The sequence below is a fragment of the Glycine max genome, chromosome 10, assembly GCF_000004515.6.
Source record: "Glycine max cultivar Williams 82 chromosome 10, Glycine_max_v4.0, whole genome shotgun sequence".
NCBI lineage: Eukaryota > Viridiplantae > Streptophyta > Magnoliopsida > Fabales > Fabaceae > Glycine > Glycine max.
Window position 1 is genome coordinate 29,258,792 of NC_038246.2, and position 26,168 is coordinate 29,284,959.

Sequence of the window (26,168 nt, forward strand, 5' to 3'; positions counted from 1 at the left end):
TTCTTTTATTTTATATAGGATGTGAGTTGTGGTGTGTGTTTTACACCATGAGTGACAAATGAATTATGATGGTAATAAAACATTAATAAAAAATGTGTACACAATTAATAATATTAATTAACAATTCAAACGGGTTGATGCTAACCTCAAAAGGCTAATAGGACCCGACCCGACCCGACCCTGTAGAATAAAAAGCATTTGGTTTTAGAAAAGTAATATTTGAATGGCAACTGTATTTGGCGGGTGAAGAGAAAAGATCCACCATTTTTCTCTTTGCCCGTTATCCCTCACCATATTCTTTTACTCTTGTTCTTCTTGGGAGCAATTTTAGTAATAATAAAAAAAATGTGGAATCTGGAACATGATTGGTACTCTCCCAAGAGTCTCCTCAGCACTCCCACCCATTACGATTTTCCAGTACATACATTATGATTCTTCATTACTCTATCTTATTTCAATTTTGCATTTTTTTTTTTTGTTTTATCTATTTGTTTATTTGTTAATTTTTGTGAAGGGTGATAGGTTCATTCCGAATAGGAGTTTGATGGATCTTGATCAAGCCCATAGTTTGCTCACAAACAGAACCAGGAAAATTCAGAATAAAGAATTCAATGTATTTTCAGTATTCATTCCTTAATGCTTTCACTCATTTTATGTATCTGTATCTTCTTTTCTTTTCTTCTATTTTTTATGTTCAAGAAACATAACTTTTGAACCTTTTGATTTTGATGGTTCTTTGGATTGAAAAGTTCTTCATTGTTTCTAAAGTTGTCAACTTTATTCTCAAGACTCAAGGAAAGCCATTCTTGTTGAAATTCTTGAACGTGTGTATTTTACTTTTTCTATGGTTGGTTGTTTCTTTTTTGCCACTTTTACAAAATAGTACATTTTCGTCTGGCCTCTGGAATATTTGGTGCATCAGATTTTGAATTTTTTTCATTTATTTATATATTTTCATTCTTGAAGTGGTGTTATCAGAGAAGTTATGTGTACTGAGGCTTTAACTTTTGTGTGTGCTTTTCGCTATATTTCGTTAGCAGGATCTGTACAGACAGATAGTGGATGAGAAACTAAATTTGGATTCAGAAGGAAATCCATTTAAGATGTTGGTTTTTAGGGGAAGTCCAAAATCAAGCCGAAAATCCATTCTTCATATCGATGAGATGCGAGAGGAAGAAGCAGCGGCATTGCAAAACACTAGCAATCAACATTACTATCGTAGAAGACTGCCTAAGGTTCTGTTCATATCAATGCGTTTTAGTCCAATTTCTTTCATTTTTTATATAATCATTTTATATTCTGCTTTGTAGATACAGCGATCAATTTTATCCATTTGTTAAAACCTGTTGTGATCTGTCTATACAAAATGCAACTTCAATATTTGTCTTTGGTGTGACTTTGTTCTAAGTGTTATCAGTAGCAACCATTTCAACAGCAGGAGAATTTCAAAATGCTTACATTTGCCATTGTTGGCTAAAAGGTTCTTAAGTTGCTCTTAACAAAGGCAGGACAATAGATAGATATATACAATACTATATACTAATTGGAGCCAACAATAGGTAACCAAGTTTAGTAAATATGAGGTTAAATGTGATGTTTTTTTAATTTATCTGATTGAAGAAGAAGAACTGTATTTAATCAAATTAATTAATATTATAATAAAATGACTGCCAGCCTTTGCAAAACTATTAAATTCATCATCACTATATGAACAATTCATGTTTGGATAGGGGTAGAGAAATCATAACAGTTTAATATGTCACAGTATTACGTCATAAATGAAGATGAAGACATTATAGCATTGGGTAAGGAGTTGATGTTAAAGAAGGCTGAATTTTTGGTGCCTTGTGATTCTAGTTTTCTTGTTTTTTGTTTGAGATAACTTAATGTTTCTGATAGACCCTATTAGTATTATCATGTTACAAGTAAATCTTAATATGACTTAGGTTTTATAAACTTGTAATAAGTGATAACAGGAATAATTGCGGATAGTGATAGTAAACTACATATATAAAAGGGAGAAAAATGGCTAACTAGTGTATTTTCCTCAAATTAGCTACAATATCCGATATACTTATATTCAAATCCATGATCTCATGCTGTACTCTGATTAACAAAGTGAATAACTACACTTGCAGAAAGAATCAAGGATATTGGATGCACCAAATATTAGAAATGATTTCTACTCAAACATCATGGATTGGGGGAACAACAACATTCTCGCTATTGCTTTGGACTCAGACATGTACCTTTGGAACTCAGAGAATAAGAATGTATTTAAGTTGTTTAAGGCCACTAACAACGATTTTCCTACTAGTGTTTCCTGGTCAGAGGATACCAAATACTTGGCAATAGGATTTATGAACTCAAAACTTCAACTCTGGGATGCAGAAACTTCCAAACCAGTATGCATCTTTCTATTTATCTGGCTTCTCTTACGATCAGCAAGTAGTTCGTTATACACCATAACCAGGTGCACTTAATTCATTGTTTTTAACTTTCAGATAAGGATCCTGCAAGGTCATGGTCATAGGATAGCAACCATTGCATGGAATGGTCAAATTTTAACTTCTGGAAGCCATGACAAATATATAATCAATCATGATGGTACTTGTTCCTTTTAACCCTTTAGATGTATTGAGAGTAAAGAAAGATACTGATGTTGAAATGTAATAGTATAACATCTTGATGTTTCGTGTTCTTGTAAGCAGTTAGAGCGAGAAATAATGTGATTTCTCAGGTAAAAGCACACAAAGCAGAAGTTTGTGGTTTGAAATGGACAAGAAGGAGCAACATGTTGGCAAGTGGTGGAAATGAAAATCATATTTATGTATGGGACTTGGTTAAAATGAGTTCATCCAATTTCTTGCACTGTTTTAAGGACCATTGTGCCGCAGTCAAGGCCCTTGCCTGGTGCCCTTATGATTCAAGTGTACTTGCTTCTGGAGGTGGCACTGAAGATAGTTGTATCAAGTTATGGAATGTAAAAAAGGGATCCAGCATTTGCAGCATAGATACAAAAGCTCAGGCAAGATAGATATTTTGTTTCAGTAACTCTCTTATCTGTTACATTAGTTTGTTAAGAACTAAGCATTGTCATTATCCAAAATGAATTAATCATCATTTTCATTATTGCTTAATATTTAGTCCTTTCTTAAGATATGAAATGTTAAAAAGGGAACTTGCATTTGCAGCATAGACACCAAAGCTCAGGCAAGATATATATTTTGTTTCAGTAACTCTCTTATCTGTTACATTAGTTTGTTAAGAATTAATCATTTTCATTATCCAAAATATAATCATTTTCATTATTGCTTAATGTTTAGTCCTTTATTAAGATATGAAATGTAAAAAAGGGAACTTGCATTTGCAGCATAGACACCAAACCTCAGGCAAGATAGTTATTTTCTTTCCTTGTTTCAGTAACTCTCTTATCTGTTACATTAGTTTGTTAAGAATTAAGCATTGTCATTATCCAAAAGAATTCATCACCATTTTCTTAATTGCATAGTCTTTATTATTTAGTCCTTCGGACTGATGCATCATTTTTTTTCCTAGCTGAATGATAAATCCACCTAATTATCTGCAGTAAGTAATCTGGTATTCTATGCAGGTTTGTGGATTAGAATGGAATAGACATCACAAGGAGCTTTTAAGTGGTCATGGATTTAGTACAAGTGCACATCACAACCAACTTTGTATGTGGAAGTATCCATCCATGACTAAAGTGGGAGGTTTGGACCGTCACGCTTCCAGAGTCCTCCATCTATGCCAGGTATGCTGCAAGTCATAATTTGAAATCTAGCACTAATAATGTATCATGGTCCAATGTGAACTTCTTTAGCTTGTAATGTAAGGCATGCAATTAGCAGCAGCATTTGATGCTAGTGTTTGGATTTTGTTTCTACACAATTAGCAATAGCAATGTAAGGCATGAAATTAGCAATATCAATAACATTATGTTGATGGCTCCTCCAACTTTGGTCAACATATAAACATGGATGAAACAATTTAAACTTTTTTCTGGTAATTATTTCTTCAAAATTACACAATTTTTCTTATGTTTTGCAGAGTCCAGATGGGTTAACAGTGGTGTCAGCTGGGGCAGATGAAAGTCTTCGCTTTTGGGATGTGTTTGGGCCACCTGTCAATAATACTTCTGAGATCTCAGACCTTGATAACCTTTTGTCTCTCAAGGTGTCCCCAATAAGATGATGGAAACAAGACAATTTTGTTCACTCATGATTATATTCTTTTGTGTGAATAGTGTAATTTTGACATAGCCACATTGATCTTAATATAGCAGTGGTTATTTAACATTGTATGAGATTTACTAAGAGAAAGAAAAGTACATACTATGTTGGTGAAGAAAGATTTCTGAATTTGTCACTTGACAAAAGAATAGTGAAATGGTGAAATTGAAACAGTTCACTCCAACTAGCTCACAATATTGTTTGATGGATGAGAGAGGAATATTGTGGTTGAATATCTAGGTAGGTGTTGATTAATTAGGACAAAATTTGACATGAAAATTAGATGTTACAACCTGAAGTCAAACTCGTGTGTGTGTGTAATGGTTGCATGAGGCAATGATTCTTCTTTTTCGACTTTCCAAAATGTTTCAGAGTATAAAAATATTTATATTGATGATATATCCATGTTAAACTTTATTTATAAATGCCTCAAACTTACATTGGGCATTATGGGCCAAAAAAATTCATAAAAAGTTAAATTTATATTTTTTAGTAATATGAAATTACGTATTTTTAAAATTTATTTAAAAACTTTTTTATTTAAAATTAACTCATTTGAATAATTATGCTTAAAAATAATTTATTAATTGAAAAATATTGAAATCCTTAAAACAAAAATTACTTAAAGAAACGCTAATAGCCTAAAACACTATTTTAAACACAAATTAACCGTTACTATTTTAAACACAAATTAGCAGTTACATGTGCATACGCATGGGTTGTTCCGCTTCGTTCCATTAAAATTAAAAAGTAAAATACTTTAAAAAAATATAAAAATTATAACAAAAACTATAAAAAGTCATTTCTATTTTTTTTTTGTCAAACATGAACAAAAGGAATTGGATCCTCTCCATTACTAAAATAAAAAATAGACATCCCATTTGTATTCTCTTTCCCATAACACATGACACTACAAATGAAAGACTAAGATCCTTCCATCACCTCCTGGTTGCTATGCGTCCATTTCGATATATAAAAAATAATCGATTTGAAAATGTCGTAAACAATGAAATTTCAAAAAAAAAAATTCATACATGTCAAAGTGATGGAAAAAAAAGAATATATTTTATTTATCCACCAAATTTATCAATTTTTCATAAAATGGTGGAAACCCAATTTTATCTCTTTACAAAAGATAAAATTTTCTATAATGAATTGTCTGATTATTGGAGTTATACTAATGAAGAAAAAAGAAATAAATTGAGCAATGAATTTGTAAATAGGACAAAAGTAATAGATAAAGAATTAATTTCTCTGGATATATTAAAAAATCAAATTCGATTGTCTAATGATAAAACTAAAACAAAACATGCCGTATGCCCAATCTCATGTATTTCTTTTTTTTTTTCTTTCCAGTTTTTATATTTAATAGTAATTTTTTTCAAAATTCCCATTTTGCCCCTATGTAAATGATGTGTCAAAAATATAAAATGTCTATTTAAGACTTTTCACCAGCCTCTCTCTCTCTCTCTCTCTCTCTGTATATATATATATATATATATATATATTCTCTCTTCACCTAGTAGATTGCGGGACACGTGATCTTTGGTCTTGTAAAAAAAGATAGTGTTGGATTTGGACATTGGTACAAGCCAGCCAATAGGCCTCTTACACCCATGAAGGTTGCTCCTCTGTTTACTGTGCCTTTATTGATAATTCAATTAATAAAATAAAAATTATTTTTGTTTTAAATATTTTTTGAAAAATAAATCTTTTCTATTTTATTAATTGAAAAAATATATTTTAAACACAATCATTCAAAACTCTTACTTTATGGATATACTAGATTTTTTATCCCATGCTGGGATATCTTTATTTAGATTTTTTAATTTAAATATGAAAATAGATATAAACGTCTGTGAAAAAATATGACAATTTTAATTTGATTATTTAATATTTAACTGAGGTCAAAATTTTATTTTAATGTATTTACTTTTTTATAATAAAATTGAACAATTAAATAATATTTACTAAAAAAATATTTAAAATATGAAAAATCATAATAAAATCAATACATTAAATATAATATTTAACCTGTATATAAATATACACAGACAATAAAATTGAACTGCATATTTAACTTGTGTTGTTTTCTCACGGTGATTAGCTCACGTGTGAAAACAAGCAACACTCAAATTCAATCCTTGACCAACACTTAATAATAATTAAGAGATTCTATTATACTATTTTGAGAGTGTGGGGTCGGACACATCTATTATTAGTAATTGGTTATTTGGCATAATTACTATTGACTATTGTCATCTTCATCTTTTCTCACTTTCAAACGTTAACTCTTAATAATTATGATATCATTTTAAATTACTCAGTTTCCTGGTTATGAATATTTTTGTTCAATCATTAATTATGAAAATCATGATAATTATAATAAATTAATAATAATTTATAGTAATTATGATATCATTAATAATAATTTTTCAAATCAATCATTAATCTTGAAAATAATTATGATAATAATTGATTCCTATATTCTGATTATCTCTAAAATTATTATTAATTAAAACTTTTTTTTATTTAATTATAAATAGGAAATATAAAATATAAAATTTTACACATAATTTTTATTTAGTTAATATTTATAAGATAATGTTACCTATCGTAATACGATATTATAGGATTAATAAAATTATAAGATAATCTATACAATATCATGTGAGTAATTTTTTATTTTTACAATTAAACGTTAAAATTTAGTTAAAAAAATATTTGTTAAATATAAAATTATTATTTATTTAACTATACAACAGAAATTTAAAATATAAAAATATAACGTTTTATATAATATATTTAATTAATTAATTATAAATTGGAAATGCAAAATATAAAAGTATAACATTTTCTATAAATAATTTTGGTATCAAAAGAGACTTTTGCAATTAATCATCTATCCTAAAAAATAGCACGAAAGTTAAAAGTATTTTTAGCCCTAAAAGTACTTTTACTTTTATATATGTAATGATCAAGATTGTAAATAAAGTTATACTAGAGTTTTGTGCGTGCGGACGTCCGGGTTGATACTCCTATTTAAATATCACCAACATGTGTTTATTATCAGATTTGAGGTTTCTTAATTGTTAAATATTAATAATCTATAAAAAAAATGTATAAAAAAATAATTTAAATATTCAAACAGATAATACAGGCTAAAAATGCTGCTAATGTAACAAGATGTAACATTGTCTGAAAAGACTGCTAATGTAATTACAATTCAAAGTACAATGTCAAACACACATAACATATGAGGTTCCATCTTCAATTAGCGTCTCTGATTCCAAATAATAAGTCTCGACAACTTTAATCAGTAGAGAGGAAAGCACTACGGAGTGTTAGTGTTGAATCAATGGTCTGCAACAGTAAATATATACAATAAGTAAATAAAAATCAATCACAAAGTAGACAAAGAAAGATAACTTACATGTACTTCAAGCATATGAAGCTCTACATTTCATTGTCCCTTGGTTCTGCAAAGGAAAACAACCACCTTCACTAAAGTGCAGGCTTTTTTCGAAAGCCCAAGTGATATTATTTGGAAACAACCAACATTGAATATAACAGAATAATATTTGTAGTGTTGCTAGCAATGTTTAAACAGAAACAAAAGTAAAAAAAAAAATTGTTCGTTACCTGAGGGTAATTAAGTTACAGACAAAATATATCAAAATAAAACAAAGATAAGTAATTAAATAGTTCTTCAAGGGGATTCAGCTTCATCCTCTTCGTCATCCCATTTAACTTGCTTCCTATAGAGGACCTCCCATAAATGTTGATCAACGTTGTAGAAGAAGATGACATCATCTCCAGGCTTCAAATGACAGTCACCTAAATAATGGATCCACGCGTCAGCAACACATGATAGACCATTATTCATGGTAATCATCCATTTGTGATGCCTACCACTACCACGATCTACAATCATATATTTTTTTGATGCAGTTAAATAAATTGAAGCCTCTAGTGGCAGAACCTAGGTTAGAAGGAACACGGTGATTAAAGATAAGAAGTCAACAATAAATAATATAAAGGATTATGATTATATTAACAAAGACCTACCAATTGATAATTGTGTTGTATCATATCTTCAGAGACATCAATGGTAAAAACACGGTGCCTTATGGTTGTGGCTGCCCTTTGGTGTAGAGGTCCCACAACGTCCACATTGAAAGTAGTATTTTTGTCCCTTCCAACAAAAGGCATGAGAACACTTTCGTGAATGTCATGGGTTCTCCTAAGTTCCTTCAGTCCATCGCCAAAAAAAAATCGGTTACCATATTTATGAAGCTTTATAAAGTGTTTGTCTCCTTCGTAGTCGAATAACACATAACTTGGATAATTTGGGGACCATTGTCTATGATAAGCAAAAGGAACCTCAATGACATTCTGCACATTAACATTTGAAGCATATTATTTATTTGATATTAACATAAATAAGCAAATGTTTAGGGGTGAAAATCGTGACCTGCTCAAGATGGAATGACTCGTTAAATCGGTGCACAATTCTCGGTACATGTAAATTTGATGGGCCCTAGATGAGAAACGTTTATGTAATGAGTAAGTGAACAAAAATGTACCCATTGAAAGGAGAAGATAAATATGCGCAATATCAAACATGTACTATGAACAAAAAGAGCAAGCATAGAAGGATAAAGGATGCATGATGAAGCAAACTCGAACATATACTTATAAGAAGGTAAACATAAAGGATGGAAAAGTTAAACTTACAACATCAGACACATTCGATGATGATGTATTCATATTGTTTTGTGTTTGGAGAATTTCTTCGACAAATGGGTGAAGATTTGGTGATACTGGGTGGTTATAAATATATATAATACTGTGTTTTAATTATGGGAGGAGGAGGGTGAACAGTTATCAAGAACAGTTAACAATGTACAAAGTAACCGATAACCTTTTACACTTCCTGTGCTAGTTTATTATGGTTATTGTTGTTGTGTTTTTATTGTGAGGCTATTACACTTCCCGTGTTAGTTTATCATGACTACTGGTGTATAATTAAATAGTAATAAATAATTACATACAAAGGTTCAATTTTAAAAAATAATAACAGTAACTCTTTATCAAAAACAATAATTATGTGTATATGGAAAAGATGATGTTTTTTACTTCCCGGTGTATGAATAGACACGTAGTGTTTTGGCATTGGGAAATTGCACCTCAACAAACATCTAGTAGTGTATTAATTGCACGGGAAATTACACGTCAGGAAACATCTGGTAGTGTACTCTAATAATTATGATGGATGTGACATTCCATTTCAAAGATTGAAATCAGAATATTGACTGTCACTACACAAAGACTCTTAATATGATACATGCTGATATTCATAGGATAAAGTGTTAGTAGTCATTAGTACCTGTATAAACACAAATTCCAAAAAATCTACTGACGGGATTTTGTAGGCGTCTATATGTTACCTTGATAAGACAAAAGAAAGAAACACAAAAAGTCAATATTCAACAAACATGTACTTGAAATGTCAAACATTATTATTCGTGTAGTTTGTTGGTCTCGGTCAAAATTAAAAACCAATGTCAGTTAGGATATACCAAACTATAAACAAAATTAACTAAACAATAGAATACAAATGGTGCAACTTAATTTTTCAAATACGAAAGTTGCAATTTAATTTTTCAAAATGAATACAAATTCAAGCCAGTGGCATCAATCATTATAAAGTGTTGATGAACATAAATAGAACTCATGGAATGACATAGAAAGGTTAGGTAAAATCAAACGAATAAGGGGGAAAACTACAATAGAAACAACCTAATATAATACACAGGATCACAAATCACAACAACAAACCAATTCATAACACTACAGCTATGACAACAACATTAACAAATTCACAAAGGCATACAATAGAATGAAAGAAAGAAGGTACCAGTAAAGGCTATGCAGAGGATGCAAGAACACAGGTTTGGATGACAGTGTTGTCTTGCCTTGTGAAGGGTTGCCTCAACATGTTAGATTTCTCCAAATATTGCAACATGTGAGATTTCTCCAAATACCCTCCCAAATATAACACACAGGAAAGGTAAAGTCTAAAGAAAAAAGAATCATAGACATGCACCAAAGAATGTATAAATTAATTTTGCAAATACAAAAGGTGCAACTTAATTTTTCAACTACAAAAGGTGGAATTTTATTTTCCAATATTAATACAAATTGAACCCAATGCCATGAATCATTTTAAAGTAGTGTTGAACATTGGGAAACATCTACAGGAAAAAATCATAACCAACATATGCTAAAGATAACAAAGTAACCAAAGATTAGAGTTGACATAGACAACTTAGGTAAAAAACCAGAATAATATTGTTAAGGCTAAGTTAATATATACTTTAAGTTGCGAAGGCCAACATGTTTCAGAGCATAACCCACCAATCAATTAATAATCATAGACATGCACGAAAAAAGTCATTCACAGCCGAGGCAGAACACAAATAAGTAATCTACTCAGCATTAATGGATACAAAAGGTGCAATTTAATATTTGAAACAACATAATACACACACAAATAATAAGTAGGTGTTTCAAAATGTACCACTACTACAAAAGCAAACAAATTATTATCTACAAATGACATTGGTAAACACTCATAGAAAAAAATCATAACCAACAAATGCTAAAGACACTAAAGCAACCAAATATTAGGGCTGACACTGTAAATTGCAAACAAAGACCAAACTCAATTCATGACAATAAAGATTGCAAACAATATTAAAATTTCAACAAACTTGTACTTGAAATGCCAGACACTATTATTCGTGTAGTTTGTTGGTCTCGGTCAAAATTAAAAACCAATGTCAATTAAGATATACGAAAATATAAACAAAATTAACTAAACAACAGAATACAAATGGTGCAAATGGTTGCAATTTAATTTTTCAAAATGAATACAAATTCAAGCCAGTGGCATCAATCATTATAAAGTGTTGATGAACATAGAAAGCTTAGGTAAAATCAAACGAATAAGGGGAAAAACAGCAATGGAAACAACCTAATATAATACACAGGAAAGGTAGAAGCAAAAAATGGAAAAAAGTGAATCATAGACATGCAAGAAAAAAAGTCATTAACAACTGAGGTAGAACACAAATAAGCAATTTACACAACAACATTGGATACAAAAGGTCCAACCAAATATAATACACACGAACTATCACATTGTAGAATCTGAAACAGAACAAAAAAAAAAGGATGACAAATCACAAAAACTAACCAATTCATAACACTACAGCTATGACAACAACATTAACAAATTCACAAAGGCATACAATAGAATGAAAGAAAGAAGGTACCGCTAAAGGCTATGCAGAGGATGCAAGAAGACAGGTTTGAATGAAAGGGTTCTCTTGCCTTGTGAAGGGTTGCGTCAACATGTTAGATTTCTCCAAATACCCTCCCAATATTTTAAGGTAACCATCCTGATAAAAGAATCACATGCCAAAGCACAGGAAAAACAAAAGACCAAAATACAAAAGAATGACAATACCCTCACAGCTTTAGAAGAAACATGAAAATGCAGTGAAAAATAAAAAACCGAAATAAAAGAATCACATGCCAAAGCACAGGAACCACAAAAAACCGAAATACAAAAGAATCACAATACCCTCACAGCTTTAGAAGAAACATGAACATGCAGTGAAAAACAAAAAACTGAAATAAAAGAACCACATGCCAAAGCATAGGAAAAACAAAAAACCGAAATACAAAAGAATCACAATACCCTCACAGCTTTAGAAGAAACATGAACATGCAGTGAAAAACAATAAATCGAAATTTCAAAATCATATGCCAAAGCACAGGAAAAACAAAAAACCCAAATACAAAAGAATTACAGTACCCTCACACATTTAGAAGAAACAATGAAGATGTAGTGAAAAACAAAAAAAACCGAAATAAAAAAATGCATACAAATGAAAAAAGAGGTAAAAAGAAAACGCAGATCTGAACCCAACATGCAAGAAAACCAAGAGAAAGCAAGGGCGGAGAAGGCTGAGGAACACAAAAAAATTGAAACTTTGAGAGAGAAAGCAACAAAATGAACCTGTGTTGAGGCAAAAATCGAAGCTTTTTTCAGAAAACGAAGCACATGAAAACCACATCAACAGGGATAGAGGCAAAAATCAAAGCTTTTTTTAGAAAAAAAAAATGAAAATGGGGGGGGGGGGGGGAACCCCCACAAAGAAAGCCCCGGAACCCCAAAAAATTTTAGCTTTGATAAAAAAAGCAAAAAAACGAACCCGTGTACCTGGGGTTTGGAGATAAAAATCCAAAATGGGGGGGGAAGCCCCTCGGAAAAGGCTCCGGAACCCCAAAAAATTGAAGCTTGGACAGACAAAGCAAGAAAACCAACCTGTGTACATAGAGTTTGGAGATAAAAATCAAAGCTTTCTGACATAAAAATCAGAGCTTTAGAAGAAACAATGAACATCCAGTGAAAAAACAAAAAACCGAAATAAAAAAACGCATGCAAATGCAAATAGAGGTAAAAAAAGAAAAAAATAGAAGACGGGGAGGGAAAACGAAGCAAGAAAACAAACCTGTATTCACTTTGACAGACAAAGCAAGAAAATGAACCTGTGTACATGGAGTTTGGAGATAAAAATCGAAGCTTTCTGAGATAAAAAATCACAACTTTAGAAGAAATAACAAATGTGCATTGAAAAAACAAAAAACCGAAATAGAAAAACGTATGCAAATGCAAATAGAGGTAAAAAAAGAAAACATAGAAGAATCGGATGAGGGAAAACGAACCTGTATCCATGGAGTTTGGAGATAAAAATAAAAAATGGCGAGGGAAGCACGTCGGAGAAGGTTCGGGAACACAACGGGGAGAGAGAACAGGGGAGAGGAATGCGAAAAAGGGACAAAAATAAAAGCGTAAAATTAAAAAACGTAAAAAAAGAGGAGAGAGAAAAGCATTTTTTATTCACGGGGCCACTGTAGTAAGATGTGACGTTTTTAGGCGAAAAACAGGGCCACGAACGCTTGACACGTGGCCACTCAGGGTCTTGTTTGTATAATGATAGATGGTATAATGATAGATGATGAATATGGAAAGTTGTGATGAATGGCAAATGTAGTGTTGCATTAATAGTTAACAGATTTTAAAAATAATGTATATGGGTGTGTATAAAGAATTTTATAGTTTGGTATACAACAATGGCAATTAAGATCGAACCTACTTAATTAATATTTGAGAGACTACTTATAAGGTTTTTCTTCTCTTTCAGTAATGCCAACAATAAAAATCAAATCTAAATCTCCATGCATATATCTCAACTCCCACTACTATATCGACCCTTATTTTTATTTTCATCTTTATTAGTTTGAGACTCACTTAAGAAAGATGCTCCTTGAAACTTAAAAAGACGAAAGTGATAGTTTATTCTCAAAATTCATTTCTGTTAAATGTCTAGTTTGTCCTTAGAGAATATAAATGACATAACATAGTATGAAGTTTTTCGTAAAAGACTAATTACTTCTACAATAAGAGTCTGTCAACAAATGATCATATCATTTTACTACAAGGAAAGAGGGGCAATGAAATACAATAGGCATGAGAGATACCGCTATCAATGCCCAACTAAGATTTTCTTTTTCAGACATCAAAATCGAACTGTTTTTTGCAAAACAATCCATAAAATCAGACTTTATGCAATCAATATGAACTTTTTTTTTTTTGAATAACCCATCAATATGAACTATGAAGCACTAAATTACAACATTTATCATAGAACAAAATTTGCAGCTTGAAGTGATTAAGCCTCTATACCACACCTAGCTAGTGCAAAGGATACATAATTCTAATTACATCTTATGAATATATTTTTACTCATTCGACATCCAAGTCAGCGTCACTATCAGAAAATATCTCAGGAGTGGCTTCACTGCTTGTCGGTTTCTCTTCATCTCTTCTTTTCCTCTCAGCCTCTCTCTCCCTCTCCTCGATTAGAGCCTTGGCTTGCTCAAGTCTTGAGCTGACTGCATCCCAAGACACAAGCTTATCCATGAACACCGATATATAATCACGGCGCTGATTCTACAAAGATAACAAAACAGTCATAGATATATTTATCTATTGAACAGAACTGTCAAAAATACTAGTCACTATATAATGATCTGAACTACATCTCACCTGAAAGTCAATGAAGTAAGCATGCTGTATAAAAGTGAAACATAATTACAAAGTCAGCGAATTTATTATCAATGAAATGAAATAATAGTTTTAACAGTCTCAAATCCACTATAACACAAAGTAAACTTGATTAGTACCTCCCAGACATCAATGGTAAGGAGTGGCTGCAAGAGATAAAAATGAAATCTCGTCAGACATTTTAACCATGATGCTTCAGCCTTATCCTAGCATTCATGTTTCAAAACATAAAATGAATTATGGATATTATGTAATCCTTACTACTTACATAATAGTAGTTCCAAACAAGGGGGTTCACAGCATTGGGAGTCTTCACCACAACTAGCTTCTTGTCCTCATCAGATTGAAGAGGATTCAGAACATTTCCCACGTCAAGTCTGCTTTCTTTATCTATAAATGAAAAAGGAAAAACAAGGGTAAAGGCCACTTGTTAGGTTAGGTATACCAAGAAAAATAAAAAATGAATGCAAGAAAATTAGAGTATGGTCAAAAGGGTATTTACTCACATGCAAGCCATGCCCATCCTGAACCAAATTGTGCTGAAGCAGCAGTCTTAAACTCATCAAGGAATTTTTTTAATGAACCAAAGTCTCTTTCAATCAGCTTTAGAAGCTCCCCAGATGGCCTTCCACCACCACCAGGTTTCATGGACTCCCAGAAGAAGTCATGGTTCCATGCCTGCAATAAGTTGAACAAGATTGCTAAGCATTGGTTTAGAAACCTCAATAAGACTTTATGATTACAAGCATGCATGCCTGCGCTGCATTGTTGAAGGCTGGAAGAATGTCACCCTTATTGTACAAAATAACCATAGTGTCCTCAAGTGAATTCCCATCTAGATCTGTTCCATCAATTTGCCTGTTCAGATTATCTACATAAGTCCTGTGATGCTTCCCCCAATGGTATTCGATTGTCTCCTCACTCATAATTGGCTCCAAAGAATTCTGAGAATTTTCATTATGGCAGTATTGATAAAATATATATTATTAGTCCAGCATAAACATAAAATCTCCACAAGTACAAGACAGATAGCAGGTCATTACAAAAACTACATGAAACTTGGTAGCATTGTTTAATCAGTTCGATGTAATTGATATGCTGCACGGAAAGAAATTAAATGGCCAGTTGTAATAAACTGAAATCTGCCCAAGAAATTAAGGTAAACCAGGGAAAGCTTAATTAGCTAGTCATCTGGCTCAAGCAATGGAAATCCAAGTCTTCCTAATCCTGTCATACAGTTCACTGATTCAATGCAATATTAACTTAAAGAAAGAACCAAAGTACATAAGAAGAAATGGCAGCAGCAGCATACGAAAAAAGTTAAAAAAAATGAAAAATAAAAAAGAAAGAAAAAACACTAATCACTATTGAACAACACCAGTAAACATTCTAGCAGGGAATTATACTGAAAAAATATTAGAGAAAGAAAAGAAATGGAAATAAATAACTAACATATCATAGTGGCAAAAGCAAAACCTCCAATGAGGCATTTAAGTTCGTAATAATTATAAACCTCTGCATAGCTACTCAGACCAAGATGTACGGTACTAGTGTAAAATAAAAAATGGGGAAGCAATTACATTTAACACGGGATCAGAAAAATCCTAGAGGTGGTCACTGCTCAATACTAACCTCACCAAGGATACTAATACACAGTGATGAGAGAGAGAGAGAGAGGTGAGAGTGGTGAGAGAGAGAGAGAGAGAGGGTGAGAGAGAGAAACGTCTATCCGAGAGTGAGGGAGATAGACAGTGTGAGAGAGAGAGTGGGTAGACCGAGAGAGAGAGTTGACTCGAAGAGAGTAGCTGATGGTGACAGGAATGACTACCACCGAAGGGGACTTCGGAGCAAAACACGGAGCTGCTGGCGGTCCGATGACGACTACATGCGACGACAACGAGGATCATCCTCCTGGATTGCCTATGAAGACACGTATCAGTCCGATCGCAAGACAAATCACGGAGATTGGGTTCAAGTGACACGCAAGAAGAAATCGAACATGGTGACTAATAGAGGCAGACCGGAATATAATAGCCATCATAGAACAGAAAGGAAGGTGACCTGGAGAGATAAGGCCGGCGTCACGACGTTCTATTTCTCTAGATTCCCTGAAGGAATGATGGAGAAAGACATGTGGCGGATTTTTCAAATTGGGGTAAGGTGTGGAAAGTCTTCATTCCCAGAACCAAAAACAAGCTAGGCCATCGTTTTGGCTTCGTTAGGTTCAAAGAAGTGATGGATGTGCAGAGGCTAGAGAGGCAACTTGATAACAATATCTTCCTTGGTGGGGTGAAACTGTTTGTTAACAGACCCAAGTTTGATAGGGGGAAGGTGGTTGGATTACGGGTGAAAGGGTTATCTAGTTATGGTAAGGGGGATAACCAACAGGAGTTCAAAGCTGGCCATGTGGTTAATGGAGCCCAAAAGGAAAACAAAGCCAGTGACGAACCTCGATCCTATGCTGAGGTGGTGAAGAAACCCGTTCATGGTCATTCGAACTCTACGTATTTGCGGGTATCTAGGCCGGGGGTTGGAAAGGTGAACCACAGCCCGGTCATCCTGCACTCAAGCGAGGCGACCTCTGAATGGCTTTCTAAGGCATGGGTAGCAAGACTGAAGAATAGAGGAATGTTTGAGAGGGTGGAGGAGGAACTGAAATGGGTGGTTGAAGATGATAACAGTCCATGTTATTGGGTCGATGACTGGGTTATTTTTCCTTACATGGATGAATCCAAAGTTGCTCGACTTATACATCAAGAGAAGGTGAATGGGGCTACTCCTATATCGGAGCTCCAGAAATGGTCTCCGGAGTTAAGGCCGACATATAGGCTCACTTGGGTTCTCATATGGGGTCTTCCCCCGTCAGTATGGGAAGAGGAGTCCATGGTGAAGGTGTTGGCGGAAGTTGGTGAGGTGGTGGAAGTAGACGCGTACGTGGAGGCCAAGCAGCGGTTGGACGTGGCGCGAGTTCTAGTTCGGACGCAGATGCCACCTCCATTTCAGGCGACGATTCCGGCCACCATTGACGGAGCTGATTATGTCCTTCATGTTGCAGAGGATACGATGAGTCTGGGTGTATCAAAGAAGACTCAATGCAACCCGGCGTGGTTCCCCCCGTCACCTTTTTCGACTCAGCCAAACACCCCTGTAACAGGGGGTGTACTCCACCCAGGGGCGTTTTCCGGCGACGACGTCTCTAATGGAGCTTCCGACGACCCCATCGGCGGTTATCTTGAAGACTGGACATCGTCCCTGCATCTACCTCTCGCAGGGACCAGTGGGTAAGGACCCTTTCCCGAAGATGTAGTGACCGGTTCGACTCTCTCACTGACGTGGACCCAGTTCAGAGAGACAACGGTCAATTTTCTCAGGCCAGGGAGGAAGAGGTGGTGCTGACACTCCCCAATGACAAACTTCCCCGAAATGGGGAAAGTTTAAATGAGGTTGAAGAAAGTGATGTGCAGGATATCACGCATTTTGGAAAGCTCTCTGTCAAGGGCAGGCCTATAGACCAGGCCCCTTTGACTTACACTATGGAGGATTTTCAAACTAGGCCAGATAAAAGCTGCGTAGGGGATAAAGGGGTTGTTCTGCCTCACGATTTAAAGGTCATGGATAAGGACAATGCTGCAAGTAGTCAACAGCATTCAAAGGTGGTAAATGACGAAATGGGCCTTATACCTGGCCCAATCTCCTCAGTAACTAAGGTGTATGTGAGAAGAAAAGAGGTGTTGACAAGTAAATCTACGGCTCAGCAGGTGAAGGACCCAATGGTGGATTGCTATACAGATCCTAATGTTTCTTCCTTACCTCGGTTACAAGAGAAGTCAGAAATAAGACCAGCCTCTACAGATGATTTTTTGACTCCTACATCAAAGGACTCCATACAGAGGCAATATGTCCTTTTAAAGGAAATGGGCTTATCCGGTGGGGAAGATGATAATAAGATTAAAGGGAGGTTAGTTTGCATGGAGAACAGGGATGCTATGATGGCAGCAGCAGAGAAGGGAGCTAAAAAACCACAATCATGAACATTCTTTCCTATAATTCTAGAGGTCTGGGGAGGGGGGTTAAGTGGACTGCTATAAGAAGACTTATTTCAAAACACAAGGTGGACATAGTGTGCATTCAAGAGACTAAAAGGGAGAATGTTAGTAAGATCGTTTGTCATGCCATATGGGGGGATTCAACTGTTCAGTGGGATTTTATCCCTTCTGTGCAAGCTGCAGGTGGCCTTTTATGTATGTGGAATAATTCCACTTTTGAAGTTAGTAGGAGGGAAAAAGGTAGGAGCTTTCTAATGCTTGAAGAGAGATGCAACATTAAAAATCAGAGGTTGATGATTGTAAATGTGTATGCTCCTTGTGACCTTGCTGGGAAGAAAGTGTTATGGGATGATCTAAGGCAGTTGAAGGCCTCTAATCCAGGGGATATGTGGTGTGTTCTTGGGGACTTTAACAGCATTAGAAGTGCAGAGGAAAGAATTAGCTTGTCCCATAGCAGGGTAGATCCTCATGACATCTCAGCCTTTAATCAATGGATTTCTGATATGGAGCTCCAAGAAATTAAGGCTGTGGGATCAAGACATACCTGGATAAGACCTAATGGGTATGTGAAGACCAGACTTGACAGATTTTTGGTCTCGGACCAATGGTTGTCTGTGTGGCCGGAGAGCTGTCAACATGTTTTGCAGAGGGATATATCTGACCATTGTCCAACCATTCTTCAAACTAACATGGTGGATTGGGGTCCTAAGCCCTTTAGGGTTTTTGATTGGTGGCTGCAGCAGAAAGAGTTCCAGAAATTGGTGAGGGAGACCTGGGCTAATGACCAGCAGGGAGGTTGGGGGAGTATTGCCCTTAAAAATAAATTGAAAAATTTGAAAGCTGCTATAAAACAGTGGAGTAAGGGAGAGGGGAACATTGATGTTAACAGGATATCCAGCATTCAGAAGAAATTAAATGAGGTGGAGGACTTAGCTTCTAATCGTATTTTGTCTGATCAAGAGCTCAAAATCAGAAACTCCCTTCAGCAGGAGTTATGGAATGTATCAAATGCAGTGGAATCCCTTTTGAGACAAAAATCTAGGATATCTTGGCTGAAGGAGGGGGACTGCAATTCTGGGTATTTCCATAGAATTATAAATTTTAGGAGAGCTTTCAATGCTATTCCAGGCATCTCTATTGATGGGGTGTGGGTCCAGCAACCCAATACAGTCAAGAATGCAGCTGTTAATTATTTCCAGACCAGATTTTCTGAACAGGATTATTCTAGGCCTTATTTGGATGGGGTTCCTTTTAGAGCTATTTCTCAAAGGCAAAGAGAGCAGATGATTGCCCCCTTCTCTGACCTTGAGATCAAAGAAGCTGTGTGGAATTGTGGAGGTGACAAATGCCCTGGACCAGATGGCCTTAACTTCAACTTCATCAAAAAAATTTGGGATATCATGAGCCCAGAGTTTAGAAGATTTGTAGATGAGTTCTATGCCCATGGCAGCTTTCCTAGAGGAAGTAATGCTTCCTTTGTGGCATTGATTCCTAAGCTGAACCATCCTCAGTCCTTCAATGATTATAGGCCTATATCCTTGATAGGTTGTATGTATAAAATTATTGCCAAGTTGCTGTCTAATAGATTGAGGTCTGTTATGGATGGGTTAATTGATGAAAGGCAGTCAACCTTCATTAAAGGTAGACATATGCTCCATGGTATTGTGATTCTCAATGAGGTGGTTGAGGAAGCAAGGAGAAACAAGAAACCAGTGATGATCTTCAAGGTAGATTTTGAAAAGGCCCACGATTCAGTGTCTTGGTCTTTTCTGGACTATATGCTGTTTAGATTGGGGTTCTGTCCAAAATGGAGATCTTGGATATCGGCTTGTCTCCATTCAGCTTCTATTTCTGTTTTGATTAATGGTAGCCCCTCTAAGGAATTTACACCTACAAGGGGTTTGAGACAAGGGGATCCCCTAGCTCCCTTGCTTTTCAATATTGTAGGAGAAGGCATTACTGGTATGATGAGACAAGCAGTCCACAAAAATCTCTATAGAAGCTTATTGGTTGGTAAGAATAGGGAGCCTATTAACATTTTACAGTATGCTGATGATACTGTTTTTGTTGGAGAGGCTGTGTGGGACAACATTCATGTTATAAAGGCCATTTTAAGAGGTTTTGAATTAGCTTCTGGTTTAAAGATTAATTTTGCCAAAAGCCAATTTGGGGTTATTGGTGGTGGTGTCAATTGGGCTAGGGAAGCAGCTAATACCCTGCACTGCCGACAGCTGGAGTATCCTTTCCTTTACTTAGGCATACCTATTGGGGCTAATCCCTCTAGCTAGCTGGTGTGGGAGCCTATCATCACTAAATTCAAGTCAAAATTAGCCAAATGGGCTCAGAAAAATATATCCATGGCTGGGAAGATTACTCTAATAAATTCTGTTCTCAATGCCCTCCCAATTTACCTCCTCTCCTTCTTTAAGATACCTCAAAAGGTTGTCAAAAAGCTGATATCCCTTCAAAGGAATTTTCTGTGGGGTGGAGATAGTGATAAAAAAAAAATCCCTTGGGTGAAATGGACTGATATTTGTTTGCCTAAGGCTGATGGGGGGCTGGGGATAAAAGATATCTCCAAATTCAACTCAGCTTTGATGGGAAGATGGCTATGGGCTTTTGCATCTGCTCAGCAACAGCTATGGGCTAGAATTTTAACCTCTAAATATGGTGGTTGGTCAGAACTTCAAAATGCTAGAGACAAAAGGGGCTATTCCCATTGGTGGAGAGACATTAGAAACCTGTACCATCAGCTAGACTGCAGTATTTTTAAAGATAACTTGTCTTGGAAGGTTGGGTGTGGGGAAAATATCAAGTTCTGGACTGATAATTGGCTAGGGGAACAATATTCCCTGCAGCAGAAGTACAACCAGCTATTCCTCATAAGTAGACAGCAAAGGGCTCTCATCTCACAAATGGGACATTTTATCAATAATAGCTGGTGCTGGGATTTGAGGTGGAGGAGGAACCTGTTTGATCATGAAAGCCAGATGGCTGTTCAGTTTTTGGAGGAAATCAGCTCTGTGCCTATTCAAAGTCAGGTTAAGGACAATATGCTGTGGTTGGCTGAACCTAATGGTCAATACTCTACCAGGTCAGCTTATAGTTTATGTATGAATACCAGTTCAGTAAATTCTGAAGACAAGATTTTTAAGACAATCTGGCAGCTGCACATTCCACCTCGGGCACTCATTTTTTGTTGGAGACTTCTTAAGAATAGACTCCCTACCAAGGTCAACCTCTTAAGAAGAAATGTCATTACTCAGGAAGCCTCTTGCCCCTTATGTAATTGTCTGCAGGAAGATGTGGGCCATGTGTTCTTTAATTGTAAAAAGACAAATGGCTTGTGGTGGGAATCTTTGAGCTGGGTCCGGGTAGTAGGTCCACTTTCCTTTAATCCTGTTCAACACTTCTATCAATTCTGTGATGGGTTTGGGACAAATGTGAACTATAGTACAAGGTGGGGGTGGTGGATTGCCTTAACCAGTTCTATATGGCAGCATAGGAATCAACTGGTTTTCCAAGGAAAACCTTTTGATCCTTGTAAAGTCATGGACCATGCTATCTTTCTAGCTTGGTCTTGGTTAAAGGCTAAGGATAAAGATTTTAGTACTAGTTTCAATCATTGGTCCTCTAATATATCCAGTTTCGTTGCTTAGTGGGGCTGGATCTGGTTGTTCTTTGGCTGTTTTGCTGTTTTTTGGAGGGTAGCACCTTGGTGCTTTGTATTCTCTTTTTCTGGTACCACTGGTACTCGTACTCTTATTAATAATATATATATTTTCAGCCTTCCAAAAAAAAAAAAGAAAAATCCTAGAGGTATAAACATATAAAAATAATATAGATGTATAAAACTCATATTTGCCTAATTTACATTCAAACAATGACACATGTTTGTTGAGTTATAAACTTATAGGGCCTTGTGCACTCCAATAAATCAAACAGATATGCTTGAGTTCTTCAATTGAAGAGTTCTTAATTTTTTCATTCTTGATGAAAGAATACATAACAATAGTATGCTAAAATATAAATTTGAAAATGATAAAGCCAAGCCAAATCTAATTCTATGGCAATTGGCATGTTTCATTGAAGCAGAGGTCCCATTAAAAATTAGAAGGACAATTTGGTAAGAAGAATGGGAGAACCACACCACCAAAGGTAGCCATTATAGTTGGAGAGCCCAAAGCCTTATAAACCCCACACCAAAATCTCATTATCAATATGGACCTCAAATCCTATATCTTGCAATTGGATCCTTACACAATTAATTCTAATAGGTAATAAAAGGAGTAATGGACAAACTTTAGATCTTACCAGTGGATATGGTGGTGGCTTCAACTCGAACTTTGCAGTGATACTTCCAGCTTTCCTTATACATCTACTCTGCAGTTTTTTTTTTTTTTTTATCAGCAAAAATACTAGTATATAATAACATGAAAGCTGGAAGATTTTGAACATATTTTCTTATAATACCAGTATTGAACATATTTTCTTATAATAATAACATGAAAGGGTAGGAGAGGAGTGATTTAAATATGAAAATTTTGAAACAGGACATGCTTTTCTAGCCAGTAAAATAAAGACAGAGGTCCAATATTATCTTACAAATACCATAAACAACAGACATTGTTAGTATCTTATAATCAGAAAATGTAGTAGTAATCCATAAAAAGGTTATATTGACAGTAAGACTTGAGCAGAATTCTGCCATATATTGTTGAATCATGGAAGGTTATTTTTGTTTACCTTCTGAGGTTTATGTTGTACTATTGAGAAATAAACCATCATTCTGAACCATTCATTCAAATATCAATTTTTTAACATCTCTTCCAAAACTCATTTTTCTAATAGGTCAGTTTCCACATTATGAAAGAAACTGGATCAGAATTATAGAGACAGTGCAGAGCTTCAAGATCACCCAATACCCAAAGGTCCTAACTCTTCTCAATTAACAAGATACCCCCTCTCTCGATCCTTCAAGATATGTCTTATTATCCAGCCCCCTAATTACAATAAACTACTGAATCTAACAATTAACTAACCGAGGTTCTCAACTAACATGTACCTATCACATTACTGCCGATTTTGCATCCATAGGTTTGGAAGTTTTCCTTTCAGTTAAAGACTCCTTCTGGTTTCTAGATTTGAAATGTTTTTCTTGCTATACATAATAACTATATGACACAAAAGGATACTAGTCCAACAAGTTCTAACAGATTTGAGTTTCACATGAATAGATGTAAGCAAGTAATTGAAAACCACCTCAGTGGGATAGATACAAACATCTAGCATCACATATTTCACATTTGCCTATGTCAGGAGACAGAAATGAGTATGTATTTTGAAGAGTGTTTGAAAGCCCTCAAAATTTAAAATACATTCTGGAAGACAACAATTGACCAATGGTAATACCAGTAGGAAAAAAAGATCAATATCCTCTTTCAAATGCACTTCCCACATTATTATATTTAAAATATCATTATCAAACCAATTGGAAATCTTTTAAGCATTTTGTTCATGACTAAAAAGCCCAAAACAATAACAAATATCCTATTCCTAAGCCTTCTCTTGTGCACAGAAATAAAGGGTTCAAGTTTCTACTTATTTGCAAGAGCTCAACCAAAAAGGGCACACTATATGAAAAAGTGTGTTTGTTATTAGATTTTAATTTCAACATGGGTTCTGATTCTTACAAACACACCATTGGTAAAAACAGCAACAGCAAACGGAACATCAGCACATGACATGATACAATAAAAATCAATTAACTTTAATCTTTTTCTATTTAATAAAAAAAAGGAAAAATTTTCTTAAAATGCTATAGAATTGTGTGTTGGGAGTGGAAATGGGGGTGAGGGTGAGGTATAATAGTTGAAAAGCAAACCTCTTTCTTGGAGAATTTGAAGGTACCAGAAGAGAACCCTGCTAACCAAACCAGAAACCCATGTCAGAGAGAGAGAGAGAGAGAGAGAGAGAGAGAGAGAAGTGAAACCATGATGAGGGTAGCAAGGAAGAAAACAGGAAGGTGATAGAGAAGTAGAAGCGGCACTGGAAGGCGATGATAACAAATTCATCTCTTCTGCCTCTGCTTTCCACTCTGCTCTTTCAAAAACTTTTGGCTCTCCTAATGTACTGGGGTGTAACACTGGTAATGTTTATTTTATCCGTAGAAATGGGTTTTACATGTTACAACTCTCATACATTAGTTTTAGTTGCAGAATTACTTTTGGAACAAAAATTTTACCAAAAAATATCTCTGTTTTTGCGTTAATTTTACTTTTATTAGTTAAATTTGCATTCCAACGTGTTTTGCAACATTTGTAGCCGTAAACCAAACCTGCCCCAAGTACTCTCATGGAATACCTTGTACAATGGTGATTTTCGTTTCTACTTGTCCTCTTACTTCATTTTTATCTTTGTTTCTCATTTCTACTTATCTATCGCATTTTAGGAATAAAAAAGAGAAGAGAAACAATAAAGCTAAAAAAAATAATGAAAAAAATATATTGTTTAGATTGATAGGGAAAAAAAAGTTTTCTTTACTTATTTGGGCAAGTGAAAAGAGAAATAAATAAATCATATAATTTTTTATACTTATTTATTATTTGTTTTAAAATATTAAAAAATATTTATTTTTAAATTAAAACAAAAAAAAAGAAAAAGAAAATATGATTCTCTTCTCATTTCATACCAATTTTTGGAAAATAAATTTTTAGTTAGCAAAAAATTATTCATTTTCTATTTCTCTAAACAATTGAAAAAAAATGAGATTTGTATCCTATCTTTTTTCTTCTTATTTCTTTCCACTCTATTTCTATTCAAATAAATATGAGATAATTATCTAAGAAAAAGATACATAGAAAAATAAATAAAATAAAATAAGAGATAAAACTAATGCACAAAAATATAGATATCATTCTAATATATATATATATACACTACATTGGACCGAATAGGTGTGGGCCATTTAAAGATTTAATGATCTCAATAAAGATTAAGGAATCCATCTTATCTTAATTTCACCATTATATGATCTCAGATTAACATTCTCCTAATTTAAGATAAGGTTCATGGATCTGTTGACTTATGTATATGTATATAAAGGGATAGATTTTTGAAGTAATTAGTGCATGTATATAAAGGGGTTCTTGTCGGAATGTTTTTACATGAATTCATTTCCGTCAATCACTCTACTACATCAAAAGCACAGAGATAGACATATTAAGCATACCAGAAGAAAATTACCTTAATATCCTCGTACATTTTTTTAGGAGAATACCCTCATACATGATACTATGGAAAGTAACTATCTTGTTTAATGACTCGTATTTTTTAACTTCTACGACTGATCTCGGATGAGTTAATTGGTATTGGCTTAAAATAATAATTATTTTAGTGCAAATATTGTTTTGGTCCAATATTTACGTGATTATTCTCTTCACTATGGGGATGATTGTGAAGTCCTGAATATTTTGGCATTGTCATGTTAGATTGTCATTTACTACTTAATTTTAGTTTTTGTTATTTCCCAACCGAATAATATGATTAAATTTTTGAATTAGTTGAATAATGTTTTTCTAGTGCTTTGAATTTATTTATGTATTCTGATCTGATGTTGCTTGCATTTTTTGGACATCAGTAGTAATTTCTTCTTAGAGTTGATTATTT

At 34.4% G+C, this 26,168-nt stretch overlaps 2 protein-coding genes and 1 long non-coding RNA gene across 4 annotated transcripts; 1 reads left to right on the forward strand and 2 right to left on the reverse strand.

The window, feature by feature from the left end:
* Positions 1-231: 231 nt before the first annotated feature.
* LOC100787876 (cell division cycle 20.2, cofactor of APC complex) lies at positions 232-4,215 on the forward strand. Its single transcript, XM_006588959.4, has 8 exons — positions 232-417; positions 515-613; positions 1,041-1,235; positions 2,139-2,405; positions 2,505-2,607; positions 2,712-3,028; positions 3,614-3,775; positions 4,072-4,215. Exons 1-8 carry the CDS (start codon positions 346-348, stop codon positions 4,213-4,215), a joined length of 1,359 nt encoding a protein of 452 aa, XP_006589022.1. The 5' UTR covers positions 232-345.
* A 3,223-nt stretch (positions 4,216-7,438) lies between these two features.
* On the reverse strand, positions 7,439-12,463 carry LOC102666126 (uncharacterized). Its single transcript, XR_416376.3, has 5 exons — positions 10,174-12,463; positions 9,643-9,703; positions 8,728-8,793; positions 8,322-8,648; positions 7,439-8,090 (listed from the first exon to the last, which is right to left on the reverse strand). It is a non-coding gene; the product is annotated as an uncharacterized lncRNA (long non-coding RNA).
* Positions 12,464-13,682: 1,219 nt separating this feature from the next.
* On the reverse strand, positions 13,683-24,683 carry LOC100813221 (superoxide dismutase [Fe], chloroplastic). Of its 2 annotated transcripts, none has more exons than XM_006588960.4 (9): positions 24,493-24,683; positions 24,385-24,425; positions 22,815-22,883; positions 15,210-15,398; positions 14,961-15,132; positions 14,723-14,844; positions 14,574-14,600; positions 14,437-14,460; positions 13,683-14,340 (listed from the first exon to the last, which is right to left on the reverse strand). In XM_006588960.4, the coding sequence occupies exons 1-9, from the start codon at positions 24,572-24,574 to the stop codon at positions 14,134-14,136; spliced, it is 933 nt and encodes a 310-aa protein (XP_006589023.1). In that variant the 5' UTR covers positions 24,575-24,683; the 3' UTR covers positions 13,683-14,133. The 2 variants fall into 2 exon arrangements, with proteins under 2 accessions (XP_006589023.1, XP_003535933.1); XM_003535885.5 differs by having other exon boundaries at positions 24,385-24,422; positions 24,493-24,677.
* Positions 24,684-26,168: the final 1,485 nt, after the last annotated feature.

Excerpts from the sequence above, each read along its gene's own strand:
- LOC100787876 (XM_006588959.4), top strand. The coding sequence starts at position 346 with ATGTGGAATCTGGAACATGATTGGTACTCTCCCAAGAGTCTCCTCAGC. Across the intron at positions 614-1,040 it reads TTCAGAATAAAGAATTCAAT|GATCTGTACAGACAGATAGT; the intron begins GTATTTTCAGTA and ends TTTCGTTAGCAG. Across the intron at positions 3,029-3,613 it reads GCATAGATACAAAAGCTCAG|GTTTGTGGATTAGAATGGAA; the intron begins GCAAGATAGATA and ends TATTCTATGCAG.
- LOC100813221 (XM_006588960.4), bottom strand. The coding sequence starts at position 24,574 with ATGAATTTGTTATCATCGCCTTCCAGTGCCGCTTCTACTTCTCTATCA. Across the intron at positions 24,426-24,492 it reads TCCTTGCTACCCTCATCATG|CAGGGTTCTCTTCTGGTACC; the intron begins GTTTCACTTCTC and ends TGGTTTGGTTAG. Across the intron at positions 22,884-24,384 it reads TCAAATTCTCCAAGAAAGAG|AGTAGATGTATAAGGAAAGC; the intron begins GTTTGCTTTTCA and ends AAAAAACTGCAG.